Here is a 19,555-nt window from a genome sequence, read left to right as displayed (position 1 = left end):
AGTTATTTTCTGTTCTTTGGCTGCTGGAGAGGTAGCACTGCTACTGACCTGAATTAGGTGTTAATTAAAGGTGTGAGGAAGTAGAATATTTGCAAAGGTTATTAAGGGTAATAGTATTGCTGAGTTAGCTTAAACTTGAGTTAGCTTAAACTTTCTGTCACAGCCTACAACATTAACAGAGAGCCTCTAGAAGGCACTGCAGGACCTAGTTTAGTCTTCAATCCCACCCACCCCTAGCACAACTCTCCATTTATAGTCAGTTATTCTAATTAAAGGAAGGCATGCTCTTACAGAGTTTTAATTACATTTCATTGCCTTCTAGGGAAGAAAACACTAAATCACACAATATACCTTATAAGCTAAAGCCTTTTTTATATTAGACTAATATCCTTAATACCTTAGCAAGTTTTAAATTATTGAAAAACTCAAAAATAGTAAGATGGAGACAGCAGTCCAACAGCGAAAGGGATTATCCAGTTTTTTGCATTGTGTCACATATATGATTATCTCCCAGTTGGTGAGAGGTTATATGTATGTGTGCCCGATGCAAAGAGCTCCTAGCTCTCGCAGAACAGGTCCATTCTCTTGAGGCTAGAATAGTAGACTTGGAGGAGCCAAGGGAGCCAGAGAGGTTCATAGAAGAGACCTACAAGGATGTTGTAGAGAAGTCCCACCTCCAGTCTGGCAGCTCATGTGCTGCCTGGAGGAGGGAGGTCTCCTAGAAGGAGCACATCACCCTGGTGAAGTAGGAAGTACTCCTGTAGCCAGGAGCTGCCCACCAGGGGATGCACTATCCTCTCACATCGAGGATGTGTCTCCAAGAACTTCTGCCCAGGTGGGAAGGGTTAGGACAGCTGTTGTAGTTGGTGATTCAATCATTAGGCATATAGATAGTTGGATGGCTGGTGGATGTGAGGATTTCCTGATCACTTGCCTGCCTGGTGCGAAGGTGGCAGACCTCATGCGTCGCCTAGACAGGATCTTAGATAGTGCTGGGGAGGAACCAACTGTCTTGGTACATGTGGGTACCAATGACATAGGAAAATGTGGGAGGGAAGTCCTGGAAGCCAAATTTAGGCTCTTAGGTAGAAAGCTGAAGTCCAGATCCTCCAGGGTAGCATTTTCAGAAAGGCAGGCAGAGCTCTAAAGTCTCAATGCGTGGTTCAGATGATGGTGCAGGGATGAGGATTTAGATTTGTTAGAAACTTGGTGACATTCTGGGAAAGGGGGAGACTGTTCCAAAAGTATGGGCTCCACCTTAACTGAGATGGAACCAGGCTGCTGACGCTAACTTTTAAAAAGGAGATAGAGCAGCTTTTAAACTAGAATGAAGGGAAAACCAACAGTTGCCCAGGAACGCATGGTTTGGTGTGGAGTATCCTCTAAGGATGTATTGAAATAAGACATTTAGGGAATCCCAGTAGAGAGGTTTAAACAATGCTGAAAGTAAGCCAGGTGTGCTTAACGAGTGTTCAGTATGCACATTATCCTCTTTAACTTCTAAGCAGCTTGTAGATCCAAGGAAAAAACACAATTTGAAGTGCCTGTATACAAATGCTAGAAGCCTAAAAAATAAGATGGGAGAATTAGAGTATATAGCACTAAATTATGAGGTAGATATAATAGGCATCTCAGAGACTTGGTGAAAAGAGGACAAACAATGGGATACTGTGTTAACAGGTTTAAAAATGTATCGCAATGATGGGTTGCGCTATATGTTAAAGAGGGGAATTGAGTCAAATAAACATTCCACATGAAACAGAAATGTGGAATCATTATGGATAGAAATTCCATGTGTGAAGGGAAGGAATATTTTTGTAGAGTTGTACTACCATCCCGCCAGGACAGAACGAACAGACAGATGAATAAATGCTTACAGAAATTAGGAAAGCTGTCAAATTGGGCAGCGCTTTATAAATGTAGCAACTGGTCCAGGAAACAGCAAGAGGGGGAGCCATTTTGGATCTGGTCCTTGGTGGTGTGCAAAGCATAGTGTGCGAAGTTGCGGTGTTGGGTCCCCCCGTAAACAATGATCATAACATGATCAAGTTTGAGCTACTATCTGAGATGAACCCGTAAAGGAAATCTACTGTAGCTGCATTTAATTTTTGAAAGGGCAACTATAATAAAATGAGGAAAATGGTTAAAAAGAAGCTAAAAGATCAGCTGCTAAGGTTAGGACACTAAATCAGGGGTGGACGTTATTCAAAAATACCATGTTGGAAGCCCAGACTAGATGCTTTCCACATATTTGCAAAAGTGGAAAGAAGAGAAGATGACGGCCAGCGTGGTAAAAAGGTGAAGTAAAAGAGGCTATTACAGCCAAAATATTGTCCTTAAAAGAATGGAAAAAGGACCCAAATGATGAAAATAAGAAGCAACATAAGTACTGGCAAGTCAGATGCAAAGCATTAATAAAGAAAGCTAAAAGAGAATTATGAAGAGAAACTTGCCGCAGAGGCTAAAACTCACAGTAACAACTTTTTCAGGTACATCAGATGCAGAAAGCCTGCGAGGGAATCCATGGGACCATTAGATCACAAAGGAGCAAAAGGGGCGCTCAAGGAGGACAAGGCCATAGCAGAGAATCTGAATGAATTCTTTGCTTCGGTCTTTGCTGAAGAAGATATAAGAGATCTGCCTCTACTGGAAATGGTTTTCAAGGGTGGTGATGTGGAGGAACTGAAAGAAATCTCGGTGAACCTGAAAGATGTACTGAGCTAAACTGACAAAGAGTGGTAAATCACGTGGACCAGATGGCATACATTCAAGGGTACTCAGAGAACTCAAGCATGAAATTGATGATCTGCTGTTAATAATATGTAGCCTGTCTTTAAAATCGTCCGTAGTACCTGAAGAATGGAGGGTGGCCAATGTGACACCGATTTTTTAAAAGGGTTCCAGGAGTGATCTGGGAAATTACACACTGGTAAGCCTGATGTCGGTGCCGGGTAAAATAGTGGAAACTATTATAAAGAATAAAATTACGGAACACATAAATAAACATGGTTTAACGGGACAGAGTCAGCATGGGTTCAGCCAAGGGAAGTCTTCCCTCACCAATTTGCTTCATTTCTTTAAAGGTGTAAATAAACATATGGATAAGGGCGAGCCGGTTGATGTAGTGTATATAGAATTTAAGAAAGCTTTTGACAAAGTTCCTCATGAGAGACTCCTGAGAAAATTAAAGAGTCATGGGATAGGAGGCAAGGTTCTGGTGTGAATTAGGAATTGGTTATTGGACACAAAACAGAGGGTAGGGTTAAATGGTCATTTTTCTCAATGGAGGAGGGTGAACAGTGGAGTGCCGCAGGAATCTGTACTGGGACCAGTACTATTTAACATATTTATAAATGATATGGAAATCAGAACGACAAGTGAGGTCATTAAATTTGCAGATGACAAAAAACTATTCAAGGTTGTTAAAACACGTGCAGACTGTGAAATATTGCAGGAAGATCTTAGGAAATTGGAAGACACTGAATCCAAATGGCAGATGAAATTTAATGTAGATAAATGCAAGATGATGCACACTGGAAAGAATAATCAGAATCATAGTTTCCTGATGCTATTGTCCACCATGGGGATCAGCACTCAAGAAAAAGATCTAAGTGTCGTTGTAGATAATATGCTGAAATCTTCAGTGTGTGGTGGCAGCGGCGGCAGCAGCAGCAGCTAAAAAAGCAAACAGGATGCTAGGAATTATTAGGAAAGGGATGGCGAATAAGACCGAAAATACTATAAAGCCTCTCTATCGCTCTATGATGCGACTGCATCTTGAGTATTGCGTTCAGTTCTGGTCGCCGTATCTCAAAAAAGATATAGCAGAATTAGAAAAGGTTGAAAGAAGAGTGACCAATATGATAAGAGGTGGAACTCCTCTTGTATGAGGAAAGGCTAAAGAGATTAGGGCTCTTCAGCTTGGAAAAGAGACGGATGAGGGGAGGTATGATTGAGGTCTACAAAATCCCGAGTGGTGTAGAACGAGTAGATCGATTTTTTTACTTGTTCCAAAAGTACAAAGACTAGGGGACACTCATGGAAGTTACATGGAAATACTTTTAAAACAAATAGGAGGAAATATTTTTTCACTCAACGAATAGTTAAGCTCTAGAACTCTTTGCTGGAGGATGTGGTAACGGCAGTTAGCATATCTGGATTTAAATAAGGTTTGGCCAATTTCCTGAAGGAAAAGTCCATAGTCTGCTATTGAGACAGACATGGGGAAGCAACTGCTTGCCCTGGGATTTGTAGCATGTAATGTTGCTACGATTTGGATTTTTGCCAGGTACTTGTGACCTGGCTTGGCCATTCTTGGAAACAGAATACTGGGCTAGATGAACCATTGATCTGACCCAATATGGCTACTCTTATGTTCTTATAACATTATCTTATGTTCTAGCTTCTGTTCTTTTTCCAAGTATCTCTCCTACGATTATTTCCATCTTGAATGCCAATTCTGTACCACCAAGCTGAAAGCCACCAAACCCTTTCTACTTTCTGATCCAACCTGGAGCTGGTAGCAGCTGTTGAAGTATGAAATTCGTCAAAGGTTTCCACTTTCAATGTGCTGTTGTAATGGGGACAGGGAGTTCTAGATACATCATTGTGAGCAAGAAGCATGACAGTAAGAAAAAAAATGTCTTTGAAAATCTGTCTGTCTGCCTGCCTGCCTGCCTGCTCTGTCCTTTCCCTCCCTCCCCCCCCCCCCACCCCCCAGGTGTGTTTAGCCAGAGGCAGTACTGCCTAGTCAGTTTTGAATACTTAAAGATCCAAGTTCTAATTAAGAACTGTGAATACCATGAGCTTCCTTTTAAAGCAGAGTTATTTTCTACCTGGTCTGTAATGATGTGCCTTCTGGAAGACAATGCTCAGTTACTGTTCAATTAAACTAACGAAGGATCTTTTGCTATTAACTGAAATTGATGGATTGGATGATAAAATCCAGTGTAAATTTTTAAAAATAAGGGTTCAGTAATATTTCACTTGCACAGTTCTGGTGTTGGTGTTGTAAACTCAGTTCAGACTTCTTGTTCTTTAATACCTCACATTTACAGTCAGTGAGGTGCATTCAGTTTTACTGCCTAAAGCATACCATACATTCTAGAAATATTAAAAGTGAATGACCAACAGGTCAAAGGACTTGAAAATGATCTCTTTGAAGTGGTGATTTTTGAGTCTAGCCCTTCTTTGGAAGTCTGTATGGAACATAGTTCAGACAGTGCAATGAGCCTCTTCTTCTCTCTGGTGTGATTTATGACATGCAGAATATAGCCAGTTCCTGGTTTGGAGTCAGGAGGCACCAGCCTCAGTGAATGCTGTTCTCTGATGGCTTGTTTTGTTCCTCAAAGCCTATGTTATAGAATGCGATCACCCCTGGAGCTTCCTGGGACTCTTTTGCTTCTTCCTGCTGGATCTCCAGGAGCATGGCCTGGTTGGTTTCTGGTCCTAGACAAACAGAAGAGACATAAAAAAAATTGGTGCAGAGCTCAGGGTGTCAGTCTCTTCAGCTGCATTCAAGGCTACCTACCCACCCCCCAGGATTCTATAAAGGTTACCCAAATTTGGGTGCCCAAAATAATTAGTTAATGGGCTCCAATGGTTTATTAATTATTAGAGCTAAAAAGCTCTTAGTTGGAACTAATTATGATTTGAGCACACTGTTCTGTAACAAAGGTTGCCTAACTTGGATCATGTGCAACTCAAGAGGGGGGTGTGGCTCATGGGAGGGGCATAAGTGGGTCAGGGGCATTCACAAAAGATGCGTGCAGTTTTACAGCATAGCGGGAATATGTGCCCAATTTGTGTGCCAGGATTTATATCATGTTTCAGCTGGCATAAGTGCCAAATTCAGTGCTCAACGCTATTCTATGAATGCTTATCCTGAAGCACCCTTTATAGAATAGTGTTGAGTGACAAATTCTACCAGCAGAATTTTCAGCATCTGGCCCTACCTGACTTTGCAATTACTGACAATTTGATTCCAGAAGTTATTGTTTAATAACTGTGGTATGTTAAATGTAGTTCTCTACTGTAACACAACCGGAGACGGCGTGTATAGAATATAAAATCTTTATTCAGTTGAAGAAACTATGACACACTTGACTCTGACTCGACACAGCTGTGTTTCGGCGCAAAAACACGCCTTCATCAGGAGTCTTATGAGATGTAGTTAATGGTGTATATGCAGTTACACGCTACGGAGATTTTTCTTGATACAGAGATTGGATGACAACTATTACAGAATTTATGATCGCATTTACACCATTAACTACATCTCATAAGACTCCTGATGAAGGCGTGTTTTTGTGCCGAAACACAGCTGTGTCGAGTCAGAGTCAAGTGTGTCATAGTTTCTTCAACTGAATAAAGATTTTATATTCTATACACATCGTCTCCGGTTGTTTTGGAAGAGCCTACCTTTCCTACTCCCTGCTTTGTGCATTTCCTCATGTAGGATCCTAGTGTACCTCCACCCTCATGGTGGTTTTTCCCTTTCTGTTCTCTACTGTAAAACATGGTTCGAAAATGGGCATTATAACTGGATAATGGGCAGTGACAGCCATCTAAGAACACTTGGACTAAGCAAGCAGGTCATTCTGGTTCATGAACAAAGGGTGTAGATCACCTGTAGTTCAAGGTGAGTTACAGCCATGTGCAGTAGGTATTGCCTTGTCCCTGGAGGGCTCACAACCTTAGTCTGTTCTTGATGCCGCCTAAGTGTAGCGGTGTGTAATTTGCCCAGCGACCAATCCAAAATTCCCCAGAAGCAGGTTTATCTGAACCAAAACACCATGTTTTCCTTTTAGTGGGTGTCGGGAGCTGTGCTTGTCCTTCTGCATTGTGCCAGTGTGGTATTTAGCTACGTATTGGGTCGCTGATTTTGGATTTTCTATTTTATTATGCAATTATACATAAAAGTGATAAAAATGAAATGATAAAAATCAAACAATTTAATAATGATAAAATATTGGTCTAGTTTAGGAGGCAAATGATTAATACACACAATATGCTGCAGATCTGGAATAGCTTAGTGCCATAGGAGATCACATGGCCTATGGGGGGTCTTTTACTAAAGCTTAGCTCGAGTTATCTGCAGCAGGGCCCACAGAAATAAAATAGGCCATGCTGCAGATAACGAGTGCTAAGCTTTAGTAAAAGACCCCCCATATCTGGCATTTTCTAATTAAGAAATTTTGGGCTTTTTGGTAATTTAATTTTTTGTTTCTCACCACTTTATATGGTACACTTTTTGTGAAGTTTGTTCAGGTTTGTTTATTCCCTTTGCTGTCTCAGTTTATTATTGAGAAGTGACAGTTGTTCCTTTTGATATTCTTTTTTAATACTATGTTAAGTGCCACAGGACATGGCAGGAAGAAGCCAGGCTGTGTTGGCAGATAAGCGGGGTAAAAGTGAGGGGAGCTCACCACAGATGGATTAGCTCTCCTGAAGCTCAGAAAAGCCTGGAAGGCTATTCTGAGCATGTGCTAGCCACCTGCCACCTACCATCATCACACCTGCCCATTTATACCTCAGTCTGATCTACCTGCCCTATGAGATAGCTGGATCCTCCTCCTCCTCCTCCTCTAATTTCTTCTGTTCTCCCTTATTTATTTCTTGTTAAAATAAACCTCTCTTCCATTATTGCTTTTGTTCCCTTCAAACGGTGACCTGTCAATGATATATGCTGCTTCAAGACCTGCAGCAAGACTGTCACCATGAGAGATCCCTCGTCTGCTCTGCCTATCCAATGGATCGAGTTCCTCATCTCTGCCTACCCAATGGATAGAGTTCCTCAGCTACTGGTAAACACCATTCACCTATGGTCAGGGAGTGAAAACTGTTGGAATGTAATTGTATTTTACATGCATTGCCTGTCACCTATTATTTCTCTGTGATTACTCTGTGACCTCTGATGTGAATTACTTAGAGAGGTCACACAGCTATGCAACTTCCTGTGGGGGTTAGATGCAGCACATGCAGCACATGGAGCACATGGAGCTCATGATCTCTCCTAACCTGAGAGGATCTATGGTGGTGTGAGCATCCATTACCATCTAAGCACATGGAAGGAGCTGATAATACAAATGTATAGTAATATGTATATATAAGCCTGTCTGATTATAATCTAACTACAAACTGTGAGTAAACAGATGTTTTGTTACTTCAACTTTAAAGTGACTCAGCAGTGAATTATTCAGGGGTGAATGAGAGAGAGATGAAGAAAGAAATTAACATTTCTAAAGCTGAAGCTGTGTGTACTAAAATCTGCTAATTATTTACTACAAATAATCCAACAAAAGGGTTACGGGCCCAGGGCTCAGGAATTGAAAAAGAAGAGAAATATTACCAGGCAGAAAAAAAGGCCACATTTTTCTCTTAAGTTTTAAAGGAAAGATTCAGTCTGTCTCTCTCCCCCCCCCACACAGCAGACAGAAGGCTAACAAAATGGCTGAGGGAAGAAATTCACCATTGTTCTACTCTCTCAAGGTGCCTAGATTAACTGAGTTTAATTATCGGCAGTGGGAATTAAGATTCATATGTTTCCTTCGAGCAAAAAGATTAGATATATGCTTAGACCAAGACAGAACAGCTGAAAATATGGCTGAATGGGACAATGCAAACTATTATGTGAAGTGCATGCTTTTGGAAGCTCTCTCAGAGAAACAAGCCATATTAGTGGAGGGAAAAGATACACCAAAGGACATTTTATATAAACTGAGAACTATGTATGCAACTACATATGCAAAGCAGCAACCAATTTGGCTGGCAGAGTTGAATGAAACCAAATTAAGGGATAAAAGTAAATGTAATGATCACATTATGCATCTTATGTCTTCATTTCAAAAGCTAGAACTTTCTGGAATTCCCATGTGTGATGCATTGAAAAGAGCATTTCTTTTTACCTCACTATCAAAGAAGTTTGATGTTTTTAGGTCTGTAAATGAGGCCATTGAAGGGCAATCTTTTGAACAGGCAACATCAAAACTAAGGCAGGAATGCATAATAAATGATTCTGAGGAGATGTGTTCTCAAAGCAAGTCAGAGAGAAATGAAACAAATTTCTTGGCAAAGAACAGAGGAAGGCGGAGCTATGGGAAAACTCCACCCAAGGGCAAGCTGATTTGCTACTTATGTGGAAAGGAGGGACATGTATCTAAATGGTGTAAGGAAACACAAAACACTCCCTCTAGCTCACCTAAGCCAATGGAACTAAAGAATTTTCAAACCAGGAAATGTATGAAGGACAAAGATAATCACAAGGGCTTTCTAATGGCAGAAAAATCTTTGACTATGGTAAATAATAATTCAAATGAAAGTACTTGGATTTTGGATTCGGGGAGCACATGCCATTTAACCAATTGTAAGAATTTCTTTCAGGAAATGTGTCCAGAGGAAGGTATTCTTAAAACTGCAAACACAGGGACTGCTAAGATCCAAGCAAAAGGTATTGGATTCTTAAAATGCAAAGTGTCTAATGAAGTTAAAGAGATTCCTGTAAGTGATGTCTTGTATATTCCCCAAGCAGTTTGTAATATGCTTAGTGTATCTACATTAGATAAGAAGGGATTTGTGATTCATTTTGAAAACAGTAAGTGCACAATCTCTAAAAATGATGAAGTGTATGCTGAAGCTTTTATGCATAATGATGTTTATAAGCTGAACATTTCAGGTGAAGCCTCACATATGGCGCAAGTAAGGAAGAATGATGGTAAATGTAGTCTGGAAATCTGGCACCGCCGCCTGGGACATCGTGATTCTAAGGTGATCCAGGATCTTTACAGTAAGCAACTGGCCACCGGCATTCAGATAAGTGCAGATGCTGGTAAAATTGAGAAATGCATAGACTGTGTTACTCAAAAAGGTGTGAGACCCTCATTTCCTGCATACACAGGAAATAGGAGTAATAAAGTGCTGGACTTAATACACAGTGACTTATGTGGACCGTTTAATATCCCATCATTGGGAAATAACAGATTTGTGCTAATATTCTTGGATGATTTCTCTAGATATTGTGTGGCCTATTTGCTGAAAGAAAAAAGTCAAGTCACAGACATGCTGAAGAAATACGTAGCCATGGTGAGCAATAAATTTGAAAGAAAACCAAAGGTTCTTCAGACCGACAATGGTGGTGAGTTCACTTCACAAAGCATGCGCACATTTCTAGAACAAGAAGGCATTCAGCATATCACAACAGTAGCTTACACACCAGAGCAAAATTCTGTTGCAGAGAGAAAATTTAGGTCACTTGTGGAAATGACCAGATGTATGCTGTCAGATAGCAATCTCCCTAAAAGACTATGGGGGGAAGCCATTCTCACAGCAGTGTACCTACAAAACAGAATGCCAACTAAAGGCGCTGAGCGCACACCACATGAGACATGGCATGGTAGGAAGCCAAACCTTTCACACATAAGAACATTTGGAAGTACAGCATATGCTCATATACCAAAGCAAAGAAGGCATAAGCTGGATTCCACAACAGAAAGGGGCATTTTAGTTGGCTATACTCCAGGACACAAAGGATATAGAATTTTGAATCTGAAAACTGGCATTGTTGGCATAAGACATGTTACATATTTTGATGAAAACAAAAGGGTTGATAAAGGCTGGATTATCCCAGATGAGCCTTATCATCCAGAATATGAAACTAGAACCATAATAGACATGCCAGTGTATATAAATGCCATACCAAGGCAGATGTCTGAAAGTAACTCATCTGTATCTAACGAGGAACAGGCAGAGGAAGCAGACACAGAAAGGATCATTGAAGAAGACAGTACAGTTGGAGAAGGGGAATCAATTGGAGAAGAACTCTCAGATTTAGAGGATGCGGAAAGGTCGGACCAACCTGTTGTCAGACGCTCATCCAGGGAAAACAAAGGTGTTCCACCCCCAAGACTGTCTTACCTAACAAAGTCAGCAGAAGCTCAAGAGCCCTTAACATGGGATGAGATTGAGAAAATGTCAGCAGAAGAAGCTGCTGAATGGCATAAAGCTGCACAAGAAGAAATTGATGCATTGGATAAAAATAATACTTGGATTCTTACAAAATTACCTCCTGGCAAGAAAGCTATAGGATGCAAATGGGTATTCAAGTTAAAAAGGAATGCACAAGGAAAAGTGGAAAGGTATAAAGCCAGATTAGTCGCAAAGGGATATCTTCAAAAATATGGAGAAGATTTTGATGAAGTGTTTGCACCTGTAGTGAAACACACGACAATCAGAACACTTCTGAGCATTGCAGTCTCAAAAGGCATGCAAGTCAACCACATTGATGTGAAAACAGCGTTTCTTCACGGAGATATAACTGAAGACTTGTACATGGAACAACCAACAGGTTTCATAAATACAAAACAAAGACAGCTAGTGTGTAAATTAAACAAAGGTCTTTATGGATTAAAGCAAAGTGCAAAATGTTGGAATGATAAATTGCATGAAATATTGACAAATTTAGGATTTAAGCAAGGTGAAGCAGATAAATGCTTGTACACTAGGTGCACAAATGGACAATATGCATACATTTTAGCTTTTGTTGATGATCTGCTCATTGCAAGCAAAAGTGAGCAAGAGTACAAGGACATTGTAAAGTGTTTAAACCTCAATGTTGAGATAAAAGAACTTGGTAATGTGTCATACTATCTTGGTATAGAAATTGAGAAACAAAATGATGGTTCTTATCTTCTAAGCCAGAAGCAGAAAATAAATGAGCTTATTGAAAGTTTAGGTATGCAAGATGCCCAAGTTGTAAGCACTCCCATGATCACTGATTTTCTGAAGGATGAAACAGTAAGAGAACCTTTACCAGATAACATCCAATATAGATCAGCCATAGGTAAGCTTTTATATCTAGCTACCACATACAGGGCTGATATAGCAAATGCAGTAGGAATTTTGAGCAGAAGGGTCAGCTCACCTACCAAATCAGATTGGACTGCAGTTAAAAGGATGGTAAGGTATTTAAAGGGTACCATTGATTGTAAATTAAAGATTTCAGCCAATAGTAATCCAAAACTAATATGTTACTGTGATTCAGATTGGACAGGGGATCATTCTAATTATAAATCCACAAGTGGATATGTGTTTATGTATGGAAATGTACAAATTTCATGGGCCAGTCATAAACAAAGTATTGTGAGTCTGTCTTCTACAGAAGCTGAATACGTGGCCGTATCGGAAGCGTGCAGAGAACTGATGTGGATTGAAAAACTTTTGCTGGATTTCGGAATAGCTGAAAAGAGACCAATCCAGTTAATGGAAGATAATCAGAGCTGCATCCGACTGTCACAGAATGACAAGGTTCAGTCACGCACCAAGCACATCGCAACGAAATACCACAACGTGCGAGAGTTGGCGAAAGAAGGGGTCATCAGTCTACACTATTGTCACACCAGTGAGATGACAGCTGACATCATGACCAAACCGTTACCCAGAGAACATTTTGTGAATCTGCGTATAAAGCTTGGACTTTGTATGAATAAATAATTGCATGACAGTTATGCATGAGAAGGGGTTTGTTGGAATGTAATTGTATTTTACATGCATTGCCTGTCACCTATTATTTCTCTGTGATTACTCTGTGACCTCTGATGTGAATTACTTAGAGAGGTCACACAGCTATGCAACTTCCTGTGGGGGTTAGATGCAGCACATGCAGCACATGGAGCACATGGAGCTCATGATCTCTCCTAACCTGAGAGGATCTATGGTGGTGTGAGCATCCATTACCATCTAAGCACATGGAAGGAGCTGATAATACAAATGTATAGTAATATGTATATATAAGCCTGTCTGATTATAATCTAACTACAAACTGTGAGTAAACAGATGTTTTGTTACTTCAACTTTAAAGTGACTCAGCAGTGAATTATTCAGGGGTGAATGAGAGAGAGATGAAGAAAGAAATTAACATTTCTAAAGCTGAAGCTGTGTGTACTAAAATCTGCTAATTATTTACTACAAATAATCCAACAAAAGCCTGCAGCAAGACTGTCACCATGAGAGATCCCTCGTCTGCTCTGCCTATCCAATGGATCGAGTTCCTCATCTCTGCCTACCCAATGGATAGAGTTCCTCAGCTACTGGTAAACACCATTCACCTATGGTCAGGGAGTGAAAACAACTAGCTTCAGAGTGTGCCATAAGGACAATGCAGGAGGCAGATGGATTGATGGGACACAGAGTCTTACCCGATGCCTGCTTTCCACAATCTCTGCATGTTTACCAGCAATGGCACTGACTGGAAATATTTTACCTACTTTAAAACTGCACAACCCAAAAGTTCCTTAAAACATCATTTTCTATTCCAGCTCCCTTCGACAGGACTGCAGTGACCCCTGATATGAAATCCTACAAACAGATTTGTAAATTAAAGAGGAAAAGTATCCTGCTGAGACTGTGATGGAGGAAGAGGAAGAAAAGGCTAATTGAAGGGTGGGAGGGGAGGAGGAGACAAATGACAGTGCTGTAGAAAAGGGAGAACTTAAGAAGGGAGGAGTGAAGATAGAGATGAGAGAGAAAAAAGGAAAGGAAGGAGGGAGGGGGAAGGTGTATGTGTGAGGGAGGGGCAGGTGAACAATATGTGAAACACAGGTGGGAGTCTATTCTATAAAGGAACTTAGGTGCCCAGGTTCTGCTATAGAATACTAGTGGAACCTGCTATTTGCCTAACATTTAGGTGTGTGCATTTTGGCCATCCATAGAGCTGCTGTAAGTGTATGCTTTGAAGTGTAGCAGGAGCGCATGTAACATGTAACCCCTGCCTATGTCCCACTCATGCTCTGGCCCATGTATACCTCTTTGCAAATATACTCTATGTACATGTGCAAATACATGTGTAAGTGTGAGCACCTAGATTAAAGAATTGAGGTTTCAGTGAAACTCTGAAGCAATGGCCTTGACTCCTCTGCCTTGCGGTTGTGAACACTGCCTCCAGAGCACCCCAGTCAACCTGGGGAATGGAATATCTGGCTTAAGGCTCAAACCGAGATTCTTTTGTTTGGCAGTGCACAGCTCTTGTCACCTGCATCACCAAGCTGGACCCAGACAAGAGAGAGTTTTAACTGCTTGCTGAAGAGCACTAGAGGAAAGGAGCTACTGTCGGAGATGATGAAAGGATAAATAGGTACTTTTTTCCTTTGAAGCAAGATACGAGAGCTGGTAACTCAGCTTGGCAGGACTGAGGTTGTAGATTGCCTTGTGGACTGCAAAGATGCTCCAGAAAGTAAAAAAAACATAAATATCCTTGCTTTTTTGCATAAAGAAACATCTTTATAAACATCAACCACAGAACATGAGTGAAGAAGACCACAATTGCGTGAAGACAGAAACCAATGACTCACCAAAATAGCTGAGGACAACAGGAAGGAATATGAGCCCATGGACCATCCCTAAGAGAGTGATGGTAAGGTTCAGACGGAAGAAGAAGATCTGAATCAGCTGGGCTTTTGCAAAGGCCAACACAACGATACCTGGTAGGTTTGTCATGGCAACACCAGCAAACACCTGCAGAGGAAGACAGTGTCACCTGTGATCAGAAATAACCACAGCTTGATACCACGAAAAAATACAAAATGGCCAAAAGCTCATAGCCTGAGGAACAAGGCAGAGCTTAGACTACTGATGCTAAAGACAAACTAATCACAACAGTGGCCAACAGGTAGGGAAGTTGACCAAATCATTTTATTGAACTCCAGATGCGGATCCAGAAATGTAAATTCAAGACAAGTCACTTGATATATTATAATCACACTGACCACAATTGATTGGTATGGCCTGGATGGTCTGAGCTTACTCATAATTCTATGTTGGAGAGTCTGGCAAAGATCTTGCAGCTATGTGAAAGGTCCTTGAAGATGCTGAAATCAGTGGTGTAGCCAAAGGTGGGCCCACCCACTTTGGGTTCAGGCCCACCCAGTAGCAGCATACCTATGATGTGGCTGGCAGGGATCCCCAAGCCCCACCAGCCGAAAACTCCCAACAAGTGTCCCTCTTGCATACCTTGTAAGTAGCAGATCTTCGCCTGCAGTGAGCAGTGACATACATACTGCTCACACTGGACCCACAGCCTTCCCTCTGATGTAATTCTGCCTAGGTGGAAACAGGAAGTTGCATCAGAGGGAAGGGTGTGGGGCCAACATGAGCAGTGTGTATTAGTTGCTGCTCGCTGCTGGTGAAAATATGCTGTTTAAAAGGTATATGGGAGAGGGGGGGATGTTTGAGAGACCTTATGGCATGCAGGCGAGAGAAGGAGAGACCAAATCACCTGTGGGACGGGGCCAGGTTCTTCTGCCCACCCATCTTGGGCCCAGGCCCACCCAAAATTGGGTGTCTGGCTACGCCCCTGGCTGAAATAATTGTAATACAATCACAAAACTGCTCATTGTGTAACTTACGCTAGCTATTGAATAGGGCTTGTCTAAGGAGGATCACGGCATAACTTTGTCTTTTCACACCAATGACTTTGAAAATGGAGACACTTTTCAACCCATTTAGACCTAACATCTTTTTAAAAGTGGTTAATATTGTTGTAGTGTTGCAGACTGAAGAACCACCTCTGGGTGGCTCATGTGTGGGCTACAAAAGATCCGAAATGCTGCAGTCAGGGTATTCTTGAAGTGTTCCAGAAGTACCACTATAAACACTTCATTATGATTTTATTTTCAGTCAGTTTAGAACAGATGTTTTAAAATCTGTCCTAGTGAGCCCACAGATAATCAGGCTTTCAGCATATCCATGAGGAAAAGCATAGGATAAATCTGCATAGACTGAATCTCTAGTGTATGCAGACCCCTCATACATATTCATTAGGGAAACCCTGAAAACTAAAGCAGTTTGTGGTCTTCAATGATTGGATTTGATGACCCCCTAGTATACATGAGCTAGAAACTGTTCTGAATCTATTGAGATACAATTCTCTGTTCTTCAGTGGCACTTGTAAACAGGCCTGTTACTGGACACTTCGTAATGTTCTAAGCCAGTGGTTTTCAACCTAGTCCTTAGGGACCACCTGGCCAGTTGAGTTATCCATAATGAATAGGCATGAGAGAGATTTGTATAAAAGAAGGCAGTGCATGCAACTCTATCTCATGTCTATTCATTGTGGATATCCTGAAAACCTGACTGGCCAGGTGATCCCTGAAAACTGGGTTGAAAATCACTGCTCTAACATGAACTGCATTCCTGGTCTTGCCCCACTACATCTATAGACCTATTTCTCTAAAAATACCAAGACTACAAGTTCTACTGCTGCACTGGAGTAAAAGCAGGATGGGTTCAGCTGTATCCAGATGCATGGTGTTGGTTGATGATGACCCTACCCAGGGCACTGCCGGGAACCTATCTTACCCCATCCTGTACTTACTGCGCTGCCCATGTACACAGTTGCCTCCTTAGCCCGCTTAACTTTCGATGGCTTTGTGCTCATTGCAAAGGAGCGGGTGAGATGAGAAACAAACTCCACAGAAATTCCCACAGCCTAAAACAAACAAACAAACAAACAAAAACAGCTTTTAGATTATTTAAACATAAATGTAACAAGTAAAGAATTACACTTTGCATCTAATAACCTATAAGAATGATTCATTATTACATTAACTTAGGTAACAAAAGAACACTTCGTAATTCTGTCAGCTTAGACCCAAAGCACATTAACCTTATCCAATAAGAGATGCCACACACACACCTATACTAGGATAATTTTTTGGTGGCCAAAGAATCTGCAGGGTAATGGAGTCTTCAGTTGAAAAACAATCAGAGATTGAGGATTTAATTTTCTCTATGAACAACATGATGAGTTAATCACATACCAGTGATGGCATCTGATCGCACCATAGACAGATTAGCTCTCCTGAAGCTCAGAAAATCCTGGAGGGCTATTTTGAGCATATGCTAGCCCCCAAAACCATTGTACTTGCCCATTTCTGCCTCAGTCTGTTTTATCCACCCTGCCTGACAGATCCTCCTCTCATTTAATTCCTTCTGTTCTCCCTAATTTATTGTATTTCTTGTTAAAAGAAAACTCTTCTGTTACTGCTTTTGTTCCATTTCAACCTTCCTCTCCCACTAACTTTGGCACTCATGCCCCGATCCTCAGAAGCAAATGTGGGTGCTGGAGGCCATTAGCACCAGACTAGTACCCACTTTTGCCAGCGCAATATGATCAGAAGGTCCTTACCATGGCATACAAGAGCTCGCCATGGATCAGTGCTAATCACATGCAAATATAAACAAAAGAGATTCAAATGAGGCCTTTCCACATTCCCTCTGAAGCACAGAAAACAGTGTCCCAGATAGAGTGGAGGAGTGTGGTAGCCGTGTTAGTCCACTCTTACACTGTACCAGTGATTTCACAGTGAGAATACTGAAAGGTAACTTTAAAACCATACAAGAACGTAAGACCTTTGAAGTCAGAATGATTGAATATTTTAACACCCAACAGAAAGGACTTAACAAGGACCTGGGGTTCCTAGCCCATTATAAACCATAAAGCTGTATGTCTCTGTTGATCACCCCACCCCTCACCTACCCACACCCATCCTGTTAGAATATCAATGATATGCTTTGATGTCCCCATGCATACCTCCGACCCACCCCCATCCTCCCACCCTGTCAGACTGTCATAGTAATGCTTGAATGTTTTCACTTATATACACTGTCAGCTAGCACATTTGCTTATTTCCGATCTGACGAAGAAGGGCAACCTTCGAAAGTTAATCAAGAAATGTATTAAGTTATGTCCAATAAAAAAGGTATCATCTTATTTTCTTTTCCATGTTTTATTTTGTTTGATTTCTATTGATAACCAGATAGAGTGGAATGAGAAAAGGTGCAGAGAACAGCGACAAAAATGATAAAGGGGATGGGATGACTTCCCTATGAGGAAAGGCTAAAGCCGCTAGGGCTCTTCATCCTGGAGAAAAGGCGGCTGAGGGGAGATATGATAGAGCTCTACAAAATAATGAGTGGAATGGAACGCGTAGATGTGAAGCGTCTGTTTTCCAAAAATACTAGGACTAGGGGGCAAGCGACAAAGCTACAATGTAGTAAATTTAAAACGAATCGGAGAAATTTTTCTTCACTCAACGTGTAATTAAATGTTGGAATTCGTTGCCAGAGCTTAGCGGAGTTTAAAAAAGGTTTGGACGGCTTCCTAAAGGAAAAGTCCATAGACCATTATTAATGGACTTGGGGAAAATTCACTATTTCTGGGATAAGCAGTATAAAATGTTTTGTACTTTTTAGGGACCTTGCCAGGTATTTGTGACCTGGATTGGCCACTGTTGGAAACAGGATGCTGGGCTTGATGGACCTTTGGTCTTTCCCAATATGGCAATACTTATGTACTTAAGAAGGGCACCCTACTGCATAAAAATGTATGCCAGTTCGGAGCAGGAGTTACGACCAGCAAGCTGACAGGGTGGAGGTCCCCTTCCATCCCACATGTAGCCAGTGAAATGATGCAGGAATGTGAGGCAAGTGAATCCTCTCCCCCCCCCCACCCCCCCCCCCCCCCCCACATGAAAACCATGCAGCAGGAATGTGATGGGGCCAAGGGGAGGCTGTGCAAGAGGAGCATAAGAACCGTTCAATAATCCATCTATGGAGAAGGGCATGGCAGCTGTAGACTGCAGTTGATGTCAGCTAGCTTGTATACATGGTGGTGGTTGATGAAATAGGGGAAGTGAAGATGAGCAGGCTGCTGCAGTCTCCAGCTCCCATTCCACTGCCCCTCACTCTCACCCAGGCCAGTTCTCTGCCTTTGCCGCACTGCTCTCTCCCTCTGTTGGGCTGGGCATGAACACAAGAGCTTTGCTTACACTCAGCTCTTGTGCACATGCACCTGGCGTGATCCTGCTGCTTTATTTCCTCATGCTCAAAGCTAATACTGTGCATATCATTTGCATACTATTAACTTCAAGCATGAGGAAGTTATTTGTGGGCACTGTTGTGGCAGTAAACTCCAGAGTTTTGAGCTTTGGAGCTACAGGGAAAAGGAGCCTTGAATAGAGACCTGCCGCAAGACTCTCACTATGAGAGATCCCTCTGTCTGCCTCTGGATAGAGTTCCTCGGCTCTTGGCAGCAGACCCAGAAGCCACCCCTCCCCTCTCAGTGGAACTAGACTTTTGCCAGGAGAGATCTCCCAACTGATGAACCTGGTATAAAAGCCTATGCACTCTGTGGCTTCTGGGCAGCATTTATGGCTCCTCAGGATCTGCGGGTCTACACCTGGATGGGCCATGCTTAAAGGATTTCTTCAGTGCATACTGTCTGCACTGTTGCAGCAAGGACTGTCTCCATTTCATTGCAGATACTGCACCAGCTCTGTCCACTTGGCCTTTACAACAGTGGTGCTCTGACTAAGCTGCAGCAACACTGCCTTTAGACTCACTATTTCAGCAGCATCTCTCCTCTGCAGAACCGTACCCTCCTCTGGATGTGCCTTTAGCATAATATATACCTCTACCGCATTGATGCCACACTGTATCTGATGCCCATCCACTGCACTAATAGGAGACAGCCTGATGAACACTTCTGGGACCAATTACTCAGACT

The 19,555-nt window shown here is 41.8% G+C and overlaps 1 protein-coding gene across 1 annotated transcript in view; it reads right to left on the bottom strand.

The window, feature by feature from the left end:
* Window positions 1-4,801: 4,801 nt before the first annotated feature.
* Window positions 4,802-19,555, bottom strand: part of NPC1L1 (NPC1 like intracellular cholesterol transporter 1) — a 97,046-nt gene continuing 82,292 nt past the window's right edge. Inside the window, exons 17-19 of the mRNA XM_030202494.1 lie at window positions 16,364-16,477; window positions 14,343-14,505; window positions 4,802-5,448 (exon numbers count right to left, since the gene is read on the bottom strand). Coding sequence (XP_030058354.1) covers window positions 5,309-5,448; window positions 14,343-14,505; window positions 16,364-16,477 — 417 coding nt within the window. The 3' untranslated portion in view covers window positions 4,802-5,308. The remainder of the gene's footprint in view (window positions 5,449-14,342; window positions 14,506-16,363; window positions 16,478-19,555) is intronic.

The sequence above is a fragment of the Microcaecilia unicolor genome, chromosome 4, assembly GCF_901765095.1.
Source record: "Microcaecilia unicolor chromosome 4, aMicUni1.1, whole genome shotgun sequence".
Taxonomy (NCBI): Eukaryota; Metazoa; Chordata; class Amphibia; order Gymnophiona; family Siphonopidae; genus Microcaecilia; species Microcaecilia unicolor.
Note: the sequence above shows the minus strand (reverse complement) of the source record. Positions and strands in the feature narration are given on the sequence as shown.